At 41.0% G+C, this 19,161-nt stretch overlaps 1 protein-coding gene across 1 annotated transcript in view; it reads right to left on the reverse strand.

Annotated features, from left to right (window-relative positions):
* The window catches only part of nyap1 (neuronal tyrosine phosphorylated phosphoinositide-3-kinase adaptor 1), a 34,583-nt gene that overhangs the window by 5,667 nt on the left and 9,755 nt on the right, over window positions 1-19,161 (reverse strand). The window contains exon 3 of the mRNA XM_008299008.1: window positions 6,177-6,416. Coding sequence (XP_008297230.1) covers window positions 6,177-6,364 — 188 coding nt within the window. The 5' untranslated portion in view covers window positions 6,365-6,416. The remainder of the gene's footprint in view (window positions 1-6,176; window positions 6,417-19,161) is intronic.

The raw sequence follows: 19,161 nt of genomic DNA on the forward strand, positions 1-19,161 counted from the left end.
ACACATTCAATTAGGAAATCAATTCCCTTGTCAAAAGCAAAGTAGTGTGCACTGTGCTGCCGGAGTTCCCTTATTCTTTACATGTTTATATCCTCAACCCACATCTGTAGTCTGCTCTCAGGATCGCCAGAAGTATTTTATCCGTTACCATGGGAACAGTTGTGATTTTCTGGTATTTGATAGTTCGTCTTTGAAATCATCAATGACACGAGCTCCCACAACAATAAATAAAACTAACAAAGAGAAAAATCTGACAAAATATTGCAGTGTTTCTCCAAACTGGGGCAGGAGGAGCAGAACTGCATTCCGTCTGGATAATTGTGTTATATTTGCTGAGCATGTAAAATATATCATAAATCTCCTATTTAATTAACACTGCTGGATCCAGATGCTTATCGGTTATCTGTAATGGATAACGACTCATAATAGTCCATCTTTGCACAAAAGTCCGTGGTCTTATCTTATCAGAAAATATGTTTGACAATTAATTTTGAAAGGCTTAAGAAATAGACTGAAGATCCTCGAATAGGTAAAATAATCGTTGTTAGTTTATGGACATGAATTTCAGAAATGAGTCAGTGGTTCAACTTATTGACATAACACTGTGAGGTTTGACGCCCTGCTGAGTTCACCAAAGGCTTTAAAAATGGCTTCTGATAACACTCGACTTGCTTCTCTGCTTTAGAAACAGGTGCTGCAGCGGCTTGGCGTCTTCTTCGGGGGGGTTGTTATTGCGCTTCACCCCACAACAACATGAGATAAGTCCCTGGCCTTTAAGCCAACTCGGGCTGAGCAACATTTTCTTCCTCAACAACAGACTTGTCATTATAAACAGGGCTGCTGTGAAGCTACTGTACTGAGGAGAATAAAAAAAAAAAAAAAGAAAAGCCTGTGGTAGAAATACCATCAGGGGGTTTGTGTCCATCATATCCCAGAAAAAAAAAAAAGACAAAGACGCACATCTGGATATTCATGATCATATCTGAGTCCACATGTTTGAGAATGCAAGAAATTGTTTCTGAGTGTATAATTAAAAAGCTCAAATGTGCGATTATTCTGTGCATAAATGATTCATCATGGTACATAATGGCGACATATGACTATGGGTCATGCAGCGCTCTCTTTTAGATCAGTTGTGATCCCTGTGAGGCAGTGAAGCACAGAAGAAGACAATTGGAGCTTACAATTTGTATTCAACATTGCAAGCAGCAGAAGGAGCACTGGGGCTGCTCATCACAGAGAGCACAGAGGCGCCTATTTTCTTCCTCGTGTGCGAGGCAGTGTGGTTGTGTGTGTGTGCGCGCATGTGTTTATGTGTGCGGTATAGCAACAGAGTGCGCTTGCATCTGTACAAGTATGTTTGTACCCATGAATGCCTGTGGAGATGTACTAGTGACTCCTCACAATCGACATAGATACTACAGGGCCAAATTTAGCCCAGAACAGAAGCGGAGCTGCTCCTTCTCGCAGCTTGAAGTGTTCAGTTTTATTTCTTCTTAGGGCAGAAGCTCTCAACAACTTCAAAATAAGACCAGAGACTGAGCTGTTCAAAAGGTTTGGGGACTATCACCTCCTCGTACGCTTCTCTTTCTTGCTGCTTTACATCGAGCCTATAATCTATAGCAGCTACCACATAAAACATTCATTTGATATCATCGGTATTAGAAGAGAAAGGCTTTAAAATGAAATGCTGGCATTGGCCCAAAGAGACAGGCAGATAGCCTATCAGGATAAAAATGTACAGGTTAGTTTGAAAATGTTAAATATAATAAATCAGCTATATTTTTTACATGCAAGTTAAAGTAGTTTTCTTATGTTATCTAGTGAGAGTGTAAATTTAAGAAGCATTGTATTTTATATTTACACCTGCCAGTGATCCGTCACAATGATTGTAGGCATAACAACATATTTACTCCACTATAGGAGAGACCAGATGTTCTCTGTAATTAGGTGGAAAAAAACATGTGCATATATCGGCATCTGCATTAAAAAATTTTGAAAATGAAGGCGTATCAGCAACAATCCAACACTGTGCATTCTCAACTAAGCCTGTTTTCTTCGTTAGACTCAAATGAAAAGATTAACACTTTGCTCGTATTTCAAAATGAAGCTGCATTCAGCAGCCGGTTAGCTTAGCTTACCATAAAGACTGCAATCAAGGGGAAACTGTCAGTCTGGCTCTGACTGAAGGTAACAAAATCTGCCTTCCAGCACCTCGAAATCTCACAAAATATATATGTTTACTACAAGTCCAAAACTCAAATCAGGCATTTAGTTGTCTGCAAAAACTCAAGGTACCTCTAAGTCGAAGACAAATGCTAGAGAAATCTACATTGTTGTCTCTTCTGGTCAAACCATACTTCATCATCCACTGGTCCTCTGCAGCCTTCTGAACAGCACCTTTGGGACATTTATCTCTAACGAGACTCCTGAACACCACCTCTTCCTCAGACTGCAAGATATTCCCCAAAGCTCCAAAGACTGTGGTGATAAAGCTTTTGCTGAAGAAATCCAGTTTAGATAAATCCGCCCCCAGCAGCCACCGTCCTATTTCTAATTTACCTTTGTGGGCCAAAGTTTAAGAGTGGGTTATGTTTAAACAGCTGAATGAAATCTGAAAAAAAAAAACACATCATCTTTGAGAACATCTAATCTGGTTTGAGGGCAAATCAGAGCAGTTAAGTCATCCCTTGTAAAAGTTTCAGATGGGTTAAGGTTGATCGCTGACATTGAGTGTGTCGCCGTCCTCATTCTGTTGGACCTTCCTGACATATCTGACACAATACACGACACTTTAATTGATTGCCTTAAGTTATGGGTTGTCTCTAGCACGATTTTAAACAGATTCAATTCTTCTTCTGTAACCAAAAGAAAATTACATAAAAAGTAAAACTCGTGGTTTAACTCGAAGCGACGAAACTGAAACTTCCGATCGTATCGTTACATTATTTTTGTCCATCATGTGACACCGTGTTGTGGACGCCCCTAAAGCAACCAACACACTTCATACATTTTTCTTTAATGACTCAATCCTCACAATGAACAACCACATAGATAATCACTTCTTGAAGCTTCCACAACAAGACAGGACTTGTCTTTGTTTCCTTTACACTCAGGAGCTGTTTTAATCGTTGACCTCTGAGTTTCTTATTGACGTGACAAGTGCCAATTTTCTCTGATCATGAGGCTGAGCTGACGGCTACAATAAAGTGTATTCTCGGCAAAACTGCATGAGCTCAAAACCATTCAGAAAAAGTTTTAACAATCTGAACCAATAGAGGTTTTTTAACACAAATATCTGTCATCTGAGTGTCTGATGTTTGCATAAAAGGACTGTCAAAACTCTTACTGTCTCAGGATATAGTTGGCAATTCAATAGTGAATTAGGGTTTGATAGAATTTGATTTATTTAAGTTTTAGCTTGATTTTGCATATGATGTTGTATTTGAATTGTATTGTAAAACAAGAGAAAAACAGATTTTAGAAGTTGAGATTGTTGAAATGTGATTGAGTTTTAAAAAGAATAGAACAAAGCATTGAAGCTGCATTGATTCTTAGCATTAACATATGCAAAAAAAAACTGCTGTTTTTTAAAGCATACATACATTAGATATGATTTATTGACCAAAGTCAGCCCACTGATAGGTAAAGAGCATAACATTGATCACCTTGTCACAATGCAAAGTTCTGCTGGAAAACTTTGGGTCCTGGCATTCATGTGGATGTTACTTTGACATGTAGTACCCCCCTAAATCTGTTGAAGACCAAGCTAAAGCCACCCTACCCTCTGCCACATGGCACCAGCGTTCCCCCGGCAGGACAATGTGCCCTACCACACCACAGAAACTACTGAGGATGGGCTCAAAGAACACGACCAAGAGACCCAGATTCCAGTCTGACTGAGTTACCACAGGATCCACCAGAATAAGCCTGATCAATGGAGGCCCCACCTATCTACCCACAAGACCTAAAGGAACGACATCCCAGTGCCAGACACCACAGGAACCCCCAAGAGCTCCTGTTTCCTTTGCCTGACAAGTCAGAGCTGTTTCAGTGGCATGACGTGTTTTAAAGTCGTGGCTGAGCGGTGAACATGTATCAATGTATTCATTTGTCTTTTATCCGTCCCCATTTGCAGAGTTGTCTAGTTCAATATCGCGTACTGAACTCCTTTAAATGGATTTGGAGGACTTCTCATATCTGCACACACACACCGGAGGAGCCAGGGTAGCCCCCTGCCAGCCCGGTCATACTTGTATCATAATTCTGCGCATAATTCTGTGCAGGAATTAATAAAACCTCAGCTGAGAGCAAGGTTTTCTTCCACCAGTCGTCACTACTGGGAATAGTCTGTCTGCCTGTAATAGTGCCATAAGAAACAGTCTCTATTTTTAAAACTCATGTTGAAACTCACCTATTTACCATTCTGCATCTCCACAGCCGTCTCTGCTTTATAAATGTGATTTCTCTCCTGAGGGCCTCAAGATCTCAAACTGTCTACCGGCGCCCTTCACTCCCCCCCCGAGCCCCCCACTCCCACCAGCTCTGCAGTTGTTGCCGTTGTCCTGCCTGGAGTCCATTTGGTGGCCGCTCCTTTGTCCCTGTGCGGTTTTATCCCTGACCCTACCCTGTTCGTAATCATCACCGGTCATGTTCTGCTTCCCACCTCTGCTGCTCTGGCCCCGCTCGGCTCTGCTTTCATCAGTCATCGTGTCCCGCTGTCCTACTTGCTGCCCTACACCTCCACTGGCTTGATGCTGCCATGACGTTGATCTCTGCTGCCAACACGTGGGCCTCCAATTACCGCTGTGAGTCAGAACGCACTGGACGGCTCTTCTAAACAAACCGAACTGTTGTCTTTGATGCTCTGCCTCTCCACTGCGGCATAAATAGCCCCGTACACAGTGAGGAATTTGGTGAATTATAGGTGACTCACACTTGAACAGTACATCTCTCCTCTGTCCCCAAAACACAGGCTCAGATACACAAGCTCACTGCGATGCACACACAGTTCAAGACAACACCGTCATACCCCGACTGTCATGCGAGCGTAATGACGTTATGCTGTTGACACCTTTTCGTAGAATGCTTGAATGAACGTGTGCGTTGTGATAGTTGGGTCGTCCTAAAATCAAAAACGTAGTAGTCTATATTGGACCCTAAAATAATAATAAAAAAAAAAATGTTTACACAAGACTAAATTATCATTCTATTTATCATTATTATTAATATTATTTAAAAGACCAGCACTTAGCCTGTGTTGTGATTTATTATGATTACTTTTCACTTCTGCTGGAAGGCGTCCAAAAATAGGAGCTGGACTTGATACATCAGCAGCTAACTGTGTCGTAACAGAGAAATTAGAGCCCTGAACACATACTGCGCCGCATTTACCAACAACTCTTCAATCCTACCGAGACACTGCTGGCAGGCAGCGGCGGAAGAAGTATTTGGTTTAAGAAAAAGTACCAATACAACAATCTAAAAATACTCCATTACAAAAGAGGATTAGTATAGAAGTATAGGAGAACCCTGAGCTGGAGCTGCAAGGCCTGCAGCTCTTACTGTTACTACATATTTCATGAAAACTCATTACAGGTAAGGTTTTCTGATTCACTACTTCTCTGCTGGGAAACTGTGCAGAATTTTAAAGAAGTGCATGTGCGAAATATACTATTTAACCTTTATACCGTCTCAGTCTTCATCAATATAACAAGGCAACCTTCAATTTTAATTTCCTTTTCCTTCATAGAAGTACCATTGAAGGAGTGAACGTGCCAGATTTGTATATGTTGCTGTGAATAAAATAAGTGTTCTCATTATGCCCATAGAATGTAGCATAAAGACAAAATAATTACATGTGCATTGAGGAAATTAAGGCAACTCAATTTTCCAATTTCCTTTTCAGTGGTTGCGGGTAATTTCTGCCCTCTGACATTTTGGCTGATGTTATATTAATTTATCTCATCTACAGAACATATTAACTTCATTATGAACTGTTGCTATGCACATTTGCATGAGGCTTCTCAGGCGAACCCCTCTGACTTTATGAACTGTGCGTGGAATTAAGATTTGGAAATTAAATGCGCTAACTGGATAAGAGGTTTATATTCCCTCTGAAGTGAACCCTATTGTAATCCCATATATGCAGAGCTCCTGCGAGCTGATCCACTCACCTCTTTTTACTTCCCTCTTGGTCTCTCTGCCTCCAGTCCAAACGGCTCTTACGATACAGCAGGTTCATGTCGCTGCGGGGTCGCTCCTCCTCGCAGCCTATCACAGCGCAGTGTAGCCGCTTGCTTCGCCTCTCTATGTCACGCAGGAAATGCTCGACTGCCACATCCTGGGCAGAGCCAGAGCTCATGGTATAGAAGAAGACTCAGGAGAACGGGACGTATGTCGCAGGCAGTCCTCCTCTGGAAAAAAAGAAACAAGGGCAATGTTTGAGCACATTAATCATTAAACAATGTGTTTAACAGATTCCCAGTCTGCTTGCAGCTGACAGGATTGACAGTGATTACTTTGTGATGTGGCGACGCATCATGAAACCCAAATAATCAAACCTGATTCACTGGCAAAACTTTAAGGGGGTCACAGCGAACAATCCTGGTCATTACTCCAACTGGCAGCCGCCACAGTAAAGACACAATGATGCATGATGATGGAGGTTGCAGTGTTGTTTACCCCAACCTCTCGTTTATCACATGAAAACTATTTATACTTTCATTATCCAGTTATGAATATTTGAGTAAGCATGGTAACTCAGCTGCAGAGCATCTTTGGCTGCAGGCCCTAGGATGGCCTATCTAAGCCTGTCTGCTAGCCAGACAGTAATGTGGTTTGTCATATGTAGCGCATGCACAGCTTCCTACTCACGCTCACCCCATGAGAAGTCAGGCTTGTTGTGGGGCAGATATCTGAGAGTCCAACAGTGTTTTCATGTTGGAGAATGTGAGTGTGCAACACAATTGGCTAAGAAAAGCGCAGCTGTCAGCTGATGCATGATGCTAGTGTTTTTCCATCATGAATAGAAACAGAGTTTGAATGTGTTTTAACCGTGGACACTGAAGTATTACCACTGGTGCTTCCGGCATCAGTTTGTTGAGTTGAACAGCGCTGCCAGTGCACACTTTCACTTCATGTGAAATGCACTAAGCGAAGCCGTTTGCAACACTGTTGGTTAATCATTTTGAATGGTATATATCGCTGGGTCTCTCTTACAAAGCAGATAATATAAAAAAGTAGAACACTGCAGAACAAATTATGTTCTCCATGCGATACCTTTTAAAAACACAGTTGTGCATTAAAAATATGTTACAATGAAACTGCATGCGAAACCACTTTAATGAGATCTGAATTATGCTTTTATGCTCCTCAGATAAAAAGGGCATAAAAAATACATGACATTTGCATTTTCCAGCCGTGTAATAGCTCTCCTAATTCTGTAGATATTCAGGACAACTGAAGCCACATCTACCACCAACTGCGCAGCATCTTTACTGTAAGTACATTATCTCAAACATATTCTACTGAAGACAAAAAATACACAGCGGGAGCAGCAGGCACGGTCACCTGTGCCAGGCGGCATGTTGATCTGTGTAGCTGTGTGTGATTCTTTTGTCACGGCCCAGTGTGTCATCCAGTGTGTCAGCGTGGCTACTGCTATTCTTGTATCCCACAGCCCTGACCACAACCTCGACCACTACTGCTGCCATGCTTGCTGACTCAATGTTAATTAGGTTAGGGAGCTGCGACTGTAGGTTGGGCTTCTGTTAAATGGAGCTTTGATTTTGGCTTCTAGGATCTGGCAGCTGAGCAGGCAGCCCCGCAATTGTCGCATTACATGCTGTGGGTTGGTGTACAATTAGCCAAGCTAAGAGAACCAGGAGACCAACATCTTACATCTATGGGCAGGTTGGTCTCATCAAACTGGGCCACAAACATAATTTTTACAGACCACACAAAACGCGCAGTGCACTCATATAATGTGGCTGTGATCAATCCCGAGAGCCACTTTAAAACCCAAATAAATTCAGAGCGTTTAGCAAGTTGTTTCAGGAGCATCTGTAGGGTCAGGAGTCGCTTGAATTCCTCATTAGAACCAGGAGGCAGATGGAGCCATGATTCATGTAACTCGATCTGCATGCAACGCTGCAGACTACTCATTCATGCACATAAGCAAACACATCACACACACATACTCAAAGCCCCCCATACACGCGAATCACACACATACACACACAGGGTGTGAGGCGGTAATTGCAAACGCTCGGCAGCTGATTTGAGTGCGGCTTACTGATGACAGGAATTTATAAGAGAAAACGTTATCTGAAGAAAATCTGGAAGTATAAAACAGGCGGAGTACGATCTCTGAGTGTAAGAAAGAGCGAAGTTATGAGCAAAACATTGTGCAGTCAAAGAAGTACCTTTCACTGTACATTTAAGGGAATTTCACACCTAAAATCTTTTCCTCCATCTTCTCTTCTGAATTTAACACTTCTGGAAGGCTTTGTGCTGCAGCCCTCTGCCCTCCAGCCTTCACCTCAGCAAGTGGTCCAGTAGTGTTGCTGCACCTCGCTGTGAGTGAGGCAGTAACACTGCAGAGTGGAGGGACACATCATAACACTGGCTGGCCTTTGACAAAAAGGCAACATTTCTACAAAACACATTCAAAATATACATTTTGTTACTGTTGAGTATAATATCCCTGTGTGTTTTGCAGACATCTACGAAAATCTAATTTGAAATATTGTTACAAATGCCAGCCGAAGTCCTTTTTTTGTTTTAATGGTGGAAGACAAAAAACATTCGTGACATGTGTTTGTCTTTGCAAAAAAAAATGAATAAAAGCAGTCAGAATAAATAGACAGCCAGTACAAAACATCTTGTACTATCGTGTTCCTTCTTCTGCACATCCAGTTCTTGGACGAGCGTGCTCTTATATGTAGTAAAATGTTCAGGTTTGCGCCTACTCAAGCTTGAATTAATTAGCAAATTACTATAATCAAACTGTAACTCCGTATACAGCAGCGAGTAAGTAAGGAGAAAAGAAATCGGATTTGTACATGAGCAGATGCTTATAGCTCACTTCATCAGTGATGTAGTTTGTCTGTTTTGAAAATACAATACACATATGTTGAGTTTGTTGGGTTTCTCCTGAGCACCACTGTACAGTATTTTGACCCCACAGTCACAGCACTGGAGTCAGTCACAGCGCTGCAGCTCAGCCAGAGAAACAAACAGAGAGGAAGCGGTGCACGAGGACGGAGCGAACTGTTCAGGAGAAGAATGAGCAGCTTGAAACGCACACAGCCAGAGAGGAGGAGAGACCGAGGCAGCGGGAAGGAGACGGGAGGGGGCTCGGTGAAAAATGGGGGAAGCCAATAAATGGAGAGTCACTGAGAGATCAAGCCGGGAAGAAGATAAATATGATTAGGCGGAAAACGTACTGCAGACAGACTGATGGAGGGGAATATCAAAACAGGGAATATCAGAGTGGAGGGAACAAGCAAATGGAGGCAAGTGTAAAGGAAGAGAGGATAGAAAAACAGTGAAAGGCAGCCAGACTACAAGAATGGGGGAGGGAGGTGAAATCAAGCCTCTCACACTAGTCACTGTGTGTGGTCTCCTAGCAACACTGTCAGCATGCATCTCTTCCTTAGCCACTGAATATGCACAAAGCAGGACGTCAGCCTCATCATATGTGATGATCCCTGGGTTAAACTTCACTGCAGCTTCATTTGCACCTGGCCCTCCTGTATCAATATCTCGTGTGTATCATAAATGGCGACAGCATCTGTATCCATCGGCAACCAGGCAGCCCTCCTGCTAACGTTCACTGAGCAGCAAAGTCTTTAGACGTTACATCGGCTGCTACTTAGAAAATCTGACTAACACATTCACGCATGACATTTTGATTAAATGTGTTTCTCAGGGAGATTTTTTTTTTTCTCAGCTGAATCCCTGTTTTCAATTCACCTGCAAGAAATAAGAACGCCAGTTATTAAACCTGAAACTCAGGTGTAGGTGTTTGATGTAGAGTAGCACTAAAGGGGAAAAAAATATCAGCAGCTTAAGCTTGGAGAATATCTCCATCACCTGCTGATGTTAGGAATTAAATAATAAAAACGGCAACCACGTGAAATCACACTTTCCTTCGTTCTTCTCACGAATGCTCATGTGTTTCTGGTTAAACACCAACTTTCACGTGTGCTGGATGGTCTGGACAAAACCAGATTAAGAGTACATGATTCATTTGGGTAAAATGGCTTCTTTCAGCCCAAACCATGTCAGTTGTCGGTATGAGACATCTTTGTGGCTCTGATTTGATTTAACTCATGAGAAATGAACCTAATCTGGGACCGTCTGAATAAACTGCTCACTGCAGGCACAGAAATGTGTATTTGGGAGTTTTTTTTAGCTTCTGAATATGAACAGCCAAGACTGAAAAAAAAAAAAATGTAACTGCATCCGCTTAAAAGAACCGAGAAACCCCTTATTTCATTTGGTCTACTCGTAGCAGGAGTGGTGACTCTTGTGTTGCTATGGCAAGTCGGTACTGTTCAGCGCATCATTAAGAGCAAACAGTCCCCTGACATTTCCGTATAATCTTTATTCTCCTTTATTAAACATACCTCAAGAGCACAGGCTTGTGTAACGTAAGATGTAAATGATGATCAGTACTGACTACTGTGCTCCACAGAGGACGCATTCCTTCATCTGCTGACCTTGATGGTGCCATTTTGCAAGTCAACGTTTGGTTGGAATCGACTTATTTACAACCAAATGAACTAGCGATTTGTTGCAAACCTATTAAAGGCGCGACGTGAGTAGATTTTGTGACTATGGGTCATTAAAGTATGGTGATCCCAAAGATATCTGTCCATTGATATCATTATTATATACAGAACTTAAAGGCTAGCATGTGTTAATAATAAGTAATGAGCTGCATTCCAATAGAGGGAAACTACAGGATATAGGAAGATTACACTTCTGAATTACATCTTTAGTGCAATATTTATACATTTCACCGAGAGTTGGATGAGAAGATCAATAGCAGCGTGATAAATTTTTCATGTCATTTTAAAGCTACAGCAAGCAGCCAGTTAGCTTATGGCAGCGTAAAGTTTGAGAACTGGGAAAGAGCTCGCCTAGTTATCTCCACAGGTAACAGAATGTGTCTGCCAGCATCTCTGAGGATCACCAATTAATATGTTATATCCCATTTATTTAATTAGCAAGTTTAGAGGTGCTGGAAGGATGAATTAGCCATAAGTGTCACGACAGCTATGCCACACAAGAAACCGTCGTACTATTCCAATTTACATTTTACTGAATTCATTATTTCAGCTGAGCAAAATCAAGATAAGATGCCGCGTGACAAAGTGACGATGACTAGTTAATTTTCCGAAAGTTAACATTGACTTTTGAAAGTACAAACATGCTTGCGAAAATGTTAATGGCCAGATTTCTCACACTTTGTTTACAGAAGCTCAACTTGCAGTGGGAAACGCTGCTCTAAACATTTGGTCAGCGAGATAATTTATGCTCAATCACACCCGGTCAACTTGACCAGAACTGTTCTGATGTGGAGAGGATGTCCACCTTTAGCACGTAGGAACAAAGGAACAATGTCAGACCTTTACATTCTGAAAATGTCTGTTTTGGAATGTAAAAAGGTGCTTAGCTGGGATTTAATAAACCTGAGCAATAACCTTGACTTAATAAATCTTTGGCATATTTAACTTTTCAGAAGAGAAACGATCTGACAGTGTTATTTACGTAGAACCTTCCGCTCCTTCAGTCTTGCTATTAAAACCCTTTACACTCTGCCTGGCTGACCTGCAGGCCAGAAAACATCTCTAGCAACACCTATTGCTTTGTAGGTGTTTGCACGCGAGTTACAACGCAAGCAAAATCAATCTAACCCTCCTTAAAAAAAAAAAGAAAAGAAAAGAAAAACAACCACCTCAGGTAAAGCCTGCCCCTGCTCGAGCCTGTTTCAGTCTTCTCACACTCATTTCTCTAATTTCCTCAGGCCTAGATCTGTATTAAATGCTTAAATGCTGCTCTGATCAGGCTCAAAGGCACGCAGTCAGAATCCGAGTATTTCATATGTGTTTAGAAGTGTGGTAAGAAAAACACGAGATTATTCAAATAATTCCCTCAAAGAGCAACGCTAAACCTCGTTTCACCTTAAGGTTATGCAGGGCATATTGCAGCTGGAGCATGCCTCAACTTCTTTTCATGCGCTGCTGTTGTGTGTTGAATTCTCCACAATATTGCATTGTGCAGTGAAATGCCTGTGGCTGATGAGAATGGACAGGAGGAGGAGGAGGAGGAAGAAGAAGAGGAGGAAGAGGGGGAGGAGGAGGAGGAGGAGGAAGATGTATCATTCCAGGGCCAGGGATGGATGGCACATGAGAGGCGTAAAAGGAATATTCTGAATTTTTATCTCATGTTTTGGGCATGAAATAACAGTAAAGTGTTTTTGAAGTGTGATTAATCAAACATTGCATCATTGTGTTTTTTTTTTCTTCATAAAATAACCAACATAAAAAAAAACAACAAATACACTTGGTTAAAAATACATGCACAGCACACTTTGGATTCTCCTCCTCAGCGTTGTACAAATCGAGTGACCACTAAATCTTTCATGGACTGCTACCAAAAATATCCTACAAAAAGCTTTCCCTGATCCTCCGTGCCCTGTGCTACCAGGACACAGCCTTGAGCCACAACAAACCTTCAGAGATGCTCGATGTTTGTCTCAACTATGCACCTATTCTGCCAACAAATTGAATCTATTATTTTCAAGCGTGCGTAAAGTCAACATCTGTGCAATGTGTGGATCATGAATAGTTGAAAAGGCAAAGAGCAGTCATTACATGGTGTAGCCTGCTGCAGAGTAAAAGCTAAAATACGTTTAAAAATATAAAATAGCTTTAATCAGTCTCTCTTGGTCAAAAAGAGGCAGCAAGTCGATGACCTCCCAGTCTCCATTTCCCACCTTGGCTTGCCCTTGCCTTCATCATCTTCTGCTGGAATCTGCAGTAACCAAGGTGACCCACTGCACTTAGCATACATGAACACTTAGCAGCTTATGGATTCCCAAGCCTTTATGCAACACTGGACAGATTTTCATTCACTCTATGTTGTTTACTTTCTCTGCCGCGCACACAAAGTGCTTAAAACGTTGTGGAATATACCACATCGTATCACAAAAGAGGAAGAAAAAAAAAAGCACGCAGGGCAGACGTTGCCCTAGGAATGACATGTGGGGCGAGACGAGAAGAGGAAATATAAACTGAGCGGAGAAATCAGAAGAAAGCCATGTGTTGGGATGCTCAGAATGTGAGCAGCACGCGCACCGTCCCTTGATGTGGTGTGACGAAAGGGTGCTAAATCTCCAGGATCCCTTCAAGATAGTCTGCTTCTAAGAAACATTATTCAGCACCACATGTAAATAAACTTTGATCACAACATTATGACAAAAAAAGAAGGGAATGAGTGAGCTCACCATCATATACAAAGATAAAGTGTGTGTTTTGTTTGCTCTTTTTATCTAAAACCCAGACTGCGAGGTATAGCGCTGCAGGGAAAAAGAGTGAGAATTGAAAAACTCCTTAATGCTCGCGCTTGTGCATGAGGGGAAGAGCTCCACTCTGCAGCTGCACACGCTTCACTGAGCCAGCATCCTCCTCTAACCGAGATCTGACTTATTTTAGATGTGGATTACCCTGCAATACTGCCTGTCTCCCTGTTAGTTTGTTCAGTTTAAGGTCCTATTCTAGACTTATGTATAAATGTATATATTTAAATAAGCGTGAAAAAGTGTAGACAGATAAAAACGGATGATCCTCCGATGAGATGTTTTGTAGAGATGTGCGGGTAAAAGACACAGCACATAATGTACGTTTGTTTGGTTCACCTATAAAAAAGCCCAGAACACAATAGCCTGCAGCGCTGTGGGCTGTCCCTGCCACAACATGACAAACCTCATAAACTATTCAGCAACAATTAAGCAAAGTCCAATAGCCCAAAGCAAAACAGGGATCAGCTGAACATCACTGTAAGCTAGACATATGATTTGCCTCACAGCAGTTCATCGTGGGCTTGACTCACATCTTCCCAAAGCTAGTACATGCACACACACAAAAAAAAAAAAAAAAAAAAACGCTAAATTGCCTTTGAAAGCTTTGGTTGCAGAGCAGTACTCAGAGATACATGCTGATGAATGGAGAATGGACTGAGATAACCTCTGCTTAAAAACCATCTCACACACTATAAAAACAAAAATCCCAAAATTACTACATACAAGAAAAACACCAAAACTCCCCAATAAGCCATGTTGCGTTTACTCCATGTTGCTATTACTACAATAACCCTACTATTGTTTTAATTGAAAGATGAAGCAGCAGCAGCGTTGGTGTGATTAGCAAAGCCAGGTAGGCCACAAGTGGTCTTCCAACATTTCAAGCAGCCTACTCTGCGTGCTCAAAATCCCCCGATAATCGAGTCATAGCGTAGGTTGCACAGGATAAGCACACACATGCCCACACACAGCTCTCCCACTCATTCATCTCATTACATACAGATCATGTCTCTTATGGCCCGGTTATTTGCACCCCACAGTGTTCACCAGCATGGCGGTAACTCGGTAGAAGAAATGTTTGTAGACTTTCAGGCATGAGCATATAAAATCAAATTTGAGAAAATGAACACCAGCAAAGTTAATAGCTGGTAAAGCAAACCCACTACACCACCTTGTATGTTTTCTTATTTGGATTCACTTGTGACTAGAATCACATCAGGCATTTTTGAAAGTTGTCGATAATGAGTAAGTCAGAGTTGTCAGAGAGCATTTTAAGAGTCTGTACTTCAAGCTGAGATGCAAGAAAAGTAGTGAAATGCTCAGTTTTATTGGCCATACAGGTGCGATTGCGGGGTTTTCAGCTCAGGGTCTCGCTTGAGCAATTCCTATTCTTGTCATTCCTGCTGTTCGCTGCACTGGCAGTGATGAAATGAAAAGGCACTAACTGGGGCAAATGGCAGGTGATAGCAGATTACGCACTGCAGGGGGCCCGATCCAGGCAGTGTTTTCTTACACTTTACTCTAGTGGTTGTGTTGGACACAAGGCCAAAATAGCAGATGGGAAAATATCACTGACTTTAGCAATTAAGTAATCACAAGACGCGAGTCCAGAAACGGGAGTGTAGCATCTGTACAGTCTCACCTCTTCTCTATGAACTTCACCAGTTTAACTGTTAATCTGCCAATAACTGTGTACACAAATTTGCCAATTTGAATCAGGTCACTAAGATTTTTAAGTTAATTTCCCCAATATTGAAATTTACTACAGGGCTAATGACAAAAAAAAAAATGCAATTAAAAATTGCTAAACAGAAATAGGATGGATAGCCCCTGAGAGTGATATAGATTCATAAAATCACTCCCTGATCTACATAACCTGTATTAACTAAGACCCCCCCAAGTCCTACAATCCTCGTGGTGCTTTTTAAACCTCCAATATATTTGTGTTTGAAATCAGTAAGCTGGAGCTCCTTTGCTGTCGACTAGCCAAGCAGCTGGGATTCCTTCCAGTACAAAGGAAGATTGCTGTGACATTTACAAAGCATACTTAAGTTACACTGCAATTCAGATTTGCATTTCTGAAGTCACTGTGTACAATCACCTATTTCACACATTGTTGCTGTTCTCTGAGTTCTTGCTGGTTTACTGTGACCTTTAGCAATGTTGCAGACAATAAATTATAACTGTGAGATACCTCAAAGACCATTAACGCTCCCTATCAGTTTTACACCCGTGCATTCACATGATACAGCGGCATGTTAGAGCAGCGATGTTTGTGGAGCATAACACACTTTTCAATGTTTGCAACATACAACTGCCACGATTAACATGTTAGTGTCTCCTAATGATTTAGTGATCATTATTCAAGGTCTTTTGAAGGTCTTCGGCATAAATGTGGCACAGTAATGAGAGCAGGGACATTAGCACAACAATCTGGACCACTTTGGTCCATTTATGCATGCCTAAACATGTATAATTCAAAAAAAGCTGCAATGTGCCCCTCCTTGATTTCAAATCTTGCCAATTACTGTTCTCACATAATGACACTGAAATGACTTTGCTAAAGGCTTTCTGAAACAAAATTATATGACAAATGGCACACAAACATAAGAAAATACATTTGTTTTTGTCCCATGTTGTCGGTGTGGCAGATATGCAAAGATACAGATAAATAGGTGGTGATTAGTATGGCTTCAGACTGGGACCTCTGTGCCAACAAGAGAGGAGTAACTGTTGGCTCCCAACTTTATTTATTTTGCATGGTACCATGCAAATGACTTAGAAAGGTTTAATGAGAAGAAAACAGAGGGGAAATGAACAAAGATGAGTTGCCTCAAGGAAATCATTACCACACATCATTACTCTTGACTACACACTGCAGTGAAAACTGAATGCTGTAAGATACTTACAATCCAGAGAGAAAGCATTTAAAGGGAGCGTTTAATTTAAAATGTAATCGGTTAATTTGGCCATATACATCCTAGTCTTCCTCCGGTCAGACAAGGGACAGACATGTACGAGCTTTTAATGTGAGGAGCACTCGGGGAAACAACATCCAACAATGTGGCTGCAGAGGGAGCTCCCAGATGAAGCACTGTGGAGCAGAATAATCCCTCGTCCTCCTCTTCCCTCAGTGGCTACACGGGCAGTCTGACCATTAAAATTTTGCCATTATGTTTTTTTCTTCAAAACCAGCGTCCAGTGCATTACAAAAAAAAGAAAGCTATGAGACTAAAAAATATCATTTAAAAGGGAGAGCATCCGATATATCTGTTTTCATGTTATCTAGCCAGAAAGAAGGAATTTCGAGAGGGAGGCACAGCTGAAGAAGTCTAATGAGATTTACAGGACAGTCTATGAGTAAAGAGCGAGCAAAGACAGAAGACAAAGGAAGCAGGCATCTAACAATGTCCGAAGCTGGATTTGTACCCAGGACATTGCCAGTAAATGGCATGCCCTTTAATCAAGAAGCCACCAGAGACAACCTTTACCTTTAGACCTATTTATAACAACACTGTGACTGACTCAAGTACATGAAAAAGTGGATCTGAGCTACAAGAAACATCAGGATTACTGTTGAAGGGAACTGGGGATACGATATCGATTTGAAACAGAACTAACAAGCTGTGAATAATTTGAATCAACAGTAGATGTCATTAAGATGAATTTGTGTTAATATAAAGCACAAATACAACAAAAAAAGTACTTTAGGTAATTAATTCTAGAGTCACTCCTTCACTTTCTCAGTCAGTGAAAACATGTTCTGTGGCGACTTTAGGAGCTTTGTCGAGTTTGTAAAAATAAACCTGGTTGTCTTAGACTGGTCGTGAAAACCTCAAATTTCTTACAGAAAGCTATAAACACAATTATAGGATGCACAGTCGGTCTCACTATGGACTACAAGACAATGTCTGTCCGCATGTTTCTTATTGTTGTTGAAACAGTGCAAAATTGCTAAATTACAACCTTTAAAAATGATGAACAAAATTAAAAGAGAGATTCATGTCTATGACGGTCTTTTGAATGCAATACTGGCAGTGTACTAGAATATATAATAGATATATATATATAGATAATAGATATAATATAATAGAGAGAGAGAAAAAAAACTTCCTGTCACTCACATGTCTGCTACTTAATCAATACATAAACAACACCCGTGACTTTAATAAATGCAGTGAAATTCAAGCAGCGCATCCATAATACAGCACCGGCCAGTTTCTGCACACGTAGAAAAATGTTAAACTTTACTTTAACTCAAATCCTCAGAGTCCTACCTCAAAAGCTTTTATTCATCTCAACAAAAACAGATGCACGAGAGTAACACTGATACCAGCGCACATTTTGAAACACAAACCAGTCATGTTGTCATTTTGAGAAAGAGAACAGGCTGTAACAATTAGTCACACTGATTGAAATCGAGGGAAAAGTGCTTGGCACAACTTTGCAGAGCCCAAGATTATTACATTAAATGTTTGCCTGACCGAAACTGTGAAGTAGGAGTTGAGCGATTATCAGTTTGGCTGATTATCAGATGTGATTTTCAGCACTTTTTCCAATTAGTGGCTTTGTTATTTTTTTTAAACAAACTTATTTCCAATTGAATACGTTATTTCAAAAATAAGCTGTTGGCTCTGATGCAGCCACTTCCCTCTGTCTACAGTTACCACTCTGTGGTCACAAGCAATATCCGGCCCACAGCATTCTTTGATTGATTACGATCGCGACTGATCGTGAGTAACAGTCTATCAATACTGAGGGATAAATGCTGAGAAGTTGTCCATAAATAATAAACAAAGAAGTTTAAATGATGTTCTGTGTATAAAATGATGTGATTCAAAATGATGACATCAATATTTTTATTTATATTGCAAACGTATGTCAGTTCTGATATCTGCTATCAGCCTGCTTGATTACTAATAATCAGTTATCAATACTGAACCTGAACAAAGGTATTTAGTTTAGAAGCAGAACATCCTCCCATTGGAGAAGCTGGAACATGACAACGTGTAGCATTATTTCACAATTTTTCTGTGAAAAATGATTAAAACAAGAATTCCATTAGTAAAATTGTTCCATGTTATTGTCCTCTCAGTCAACAAATAGATTAATTGACTAATCCTTTCAGCTCTTGTATTCTGTAGCTGTTCAATCACTTTTGCTGGAGTTATTTACTCAGCATGTATGTACAGGAGGAAGTAGAGCAGCGTGATGGGAGATCAAAGTGTGGCGAGATTTAATCCTAAAAATCACCGTCCAGGTGAAAACCAAATATTCACAACATCAGAGAAGAATTGAGAAATCCTTATTTTTTTTTAACTGACTGCAGTCATTCACATTGCTCACACGCTGCAGCAGAAACACCTTGCCTCCGTCATTTCTGACGCCATATCTCTCCGACAAAGCCGAGAGAATCAAGATGGTGAAAGCACAGATGGGGGGGGGAGCATGTGTTTTCCCCTATAACAAATAACAACGTATATCACAACCAGCAGATCACAACCGCAAATGTATTGATTTTAAAACACCTGCACGACTGGGCAGTAGTAGACGTGTGGAATACTTTT

This window comes from Stegastes partitus, unplaced genomic scaffold (genome assembly GCF_000690725.1).
Source record: "Stegastes partitus isolate 25-593 unplaced genomic scaffold, Stegastes_partitus-1.0.2 Scaffold1370, whole genome shotgun sequence".
NCBI classification, from domain to species: domain Eukaryota; kingdom Metazoa; phylum Chordata; class Actinopteri; family Pomacentridae; genus Stegastes; species Stegastes partitus.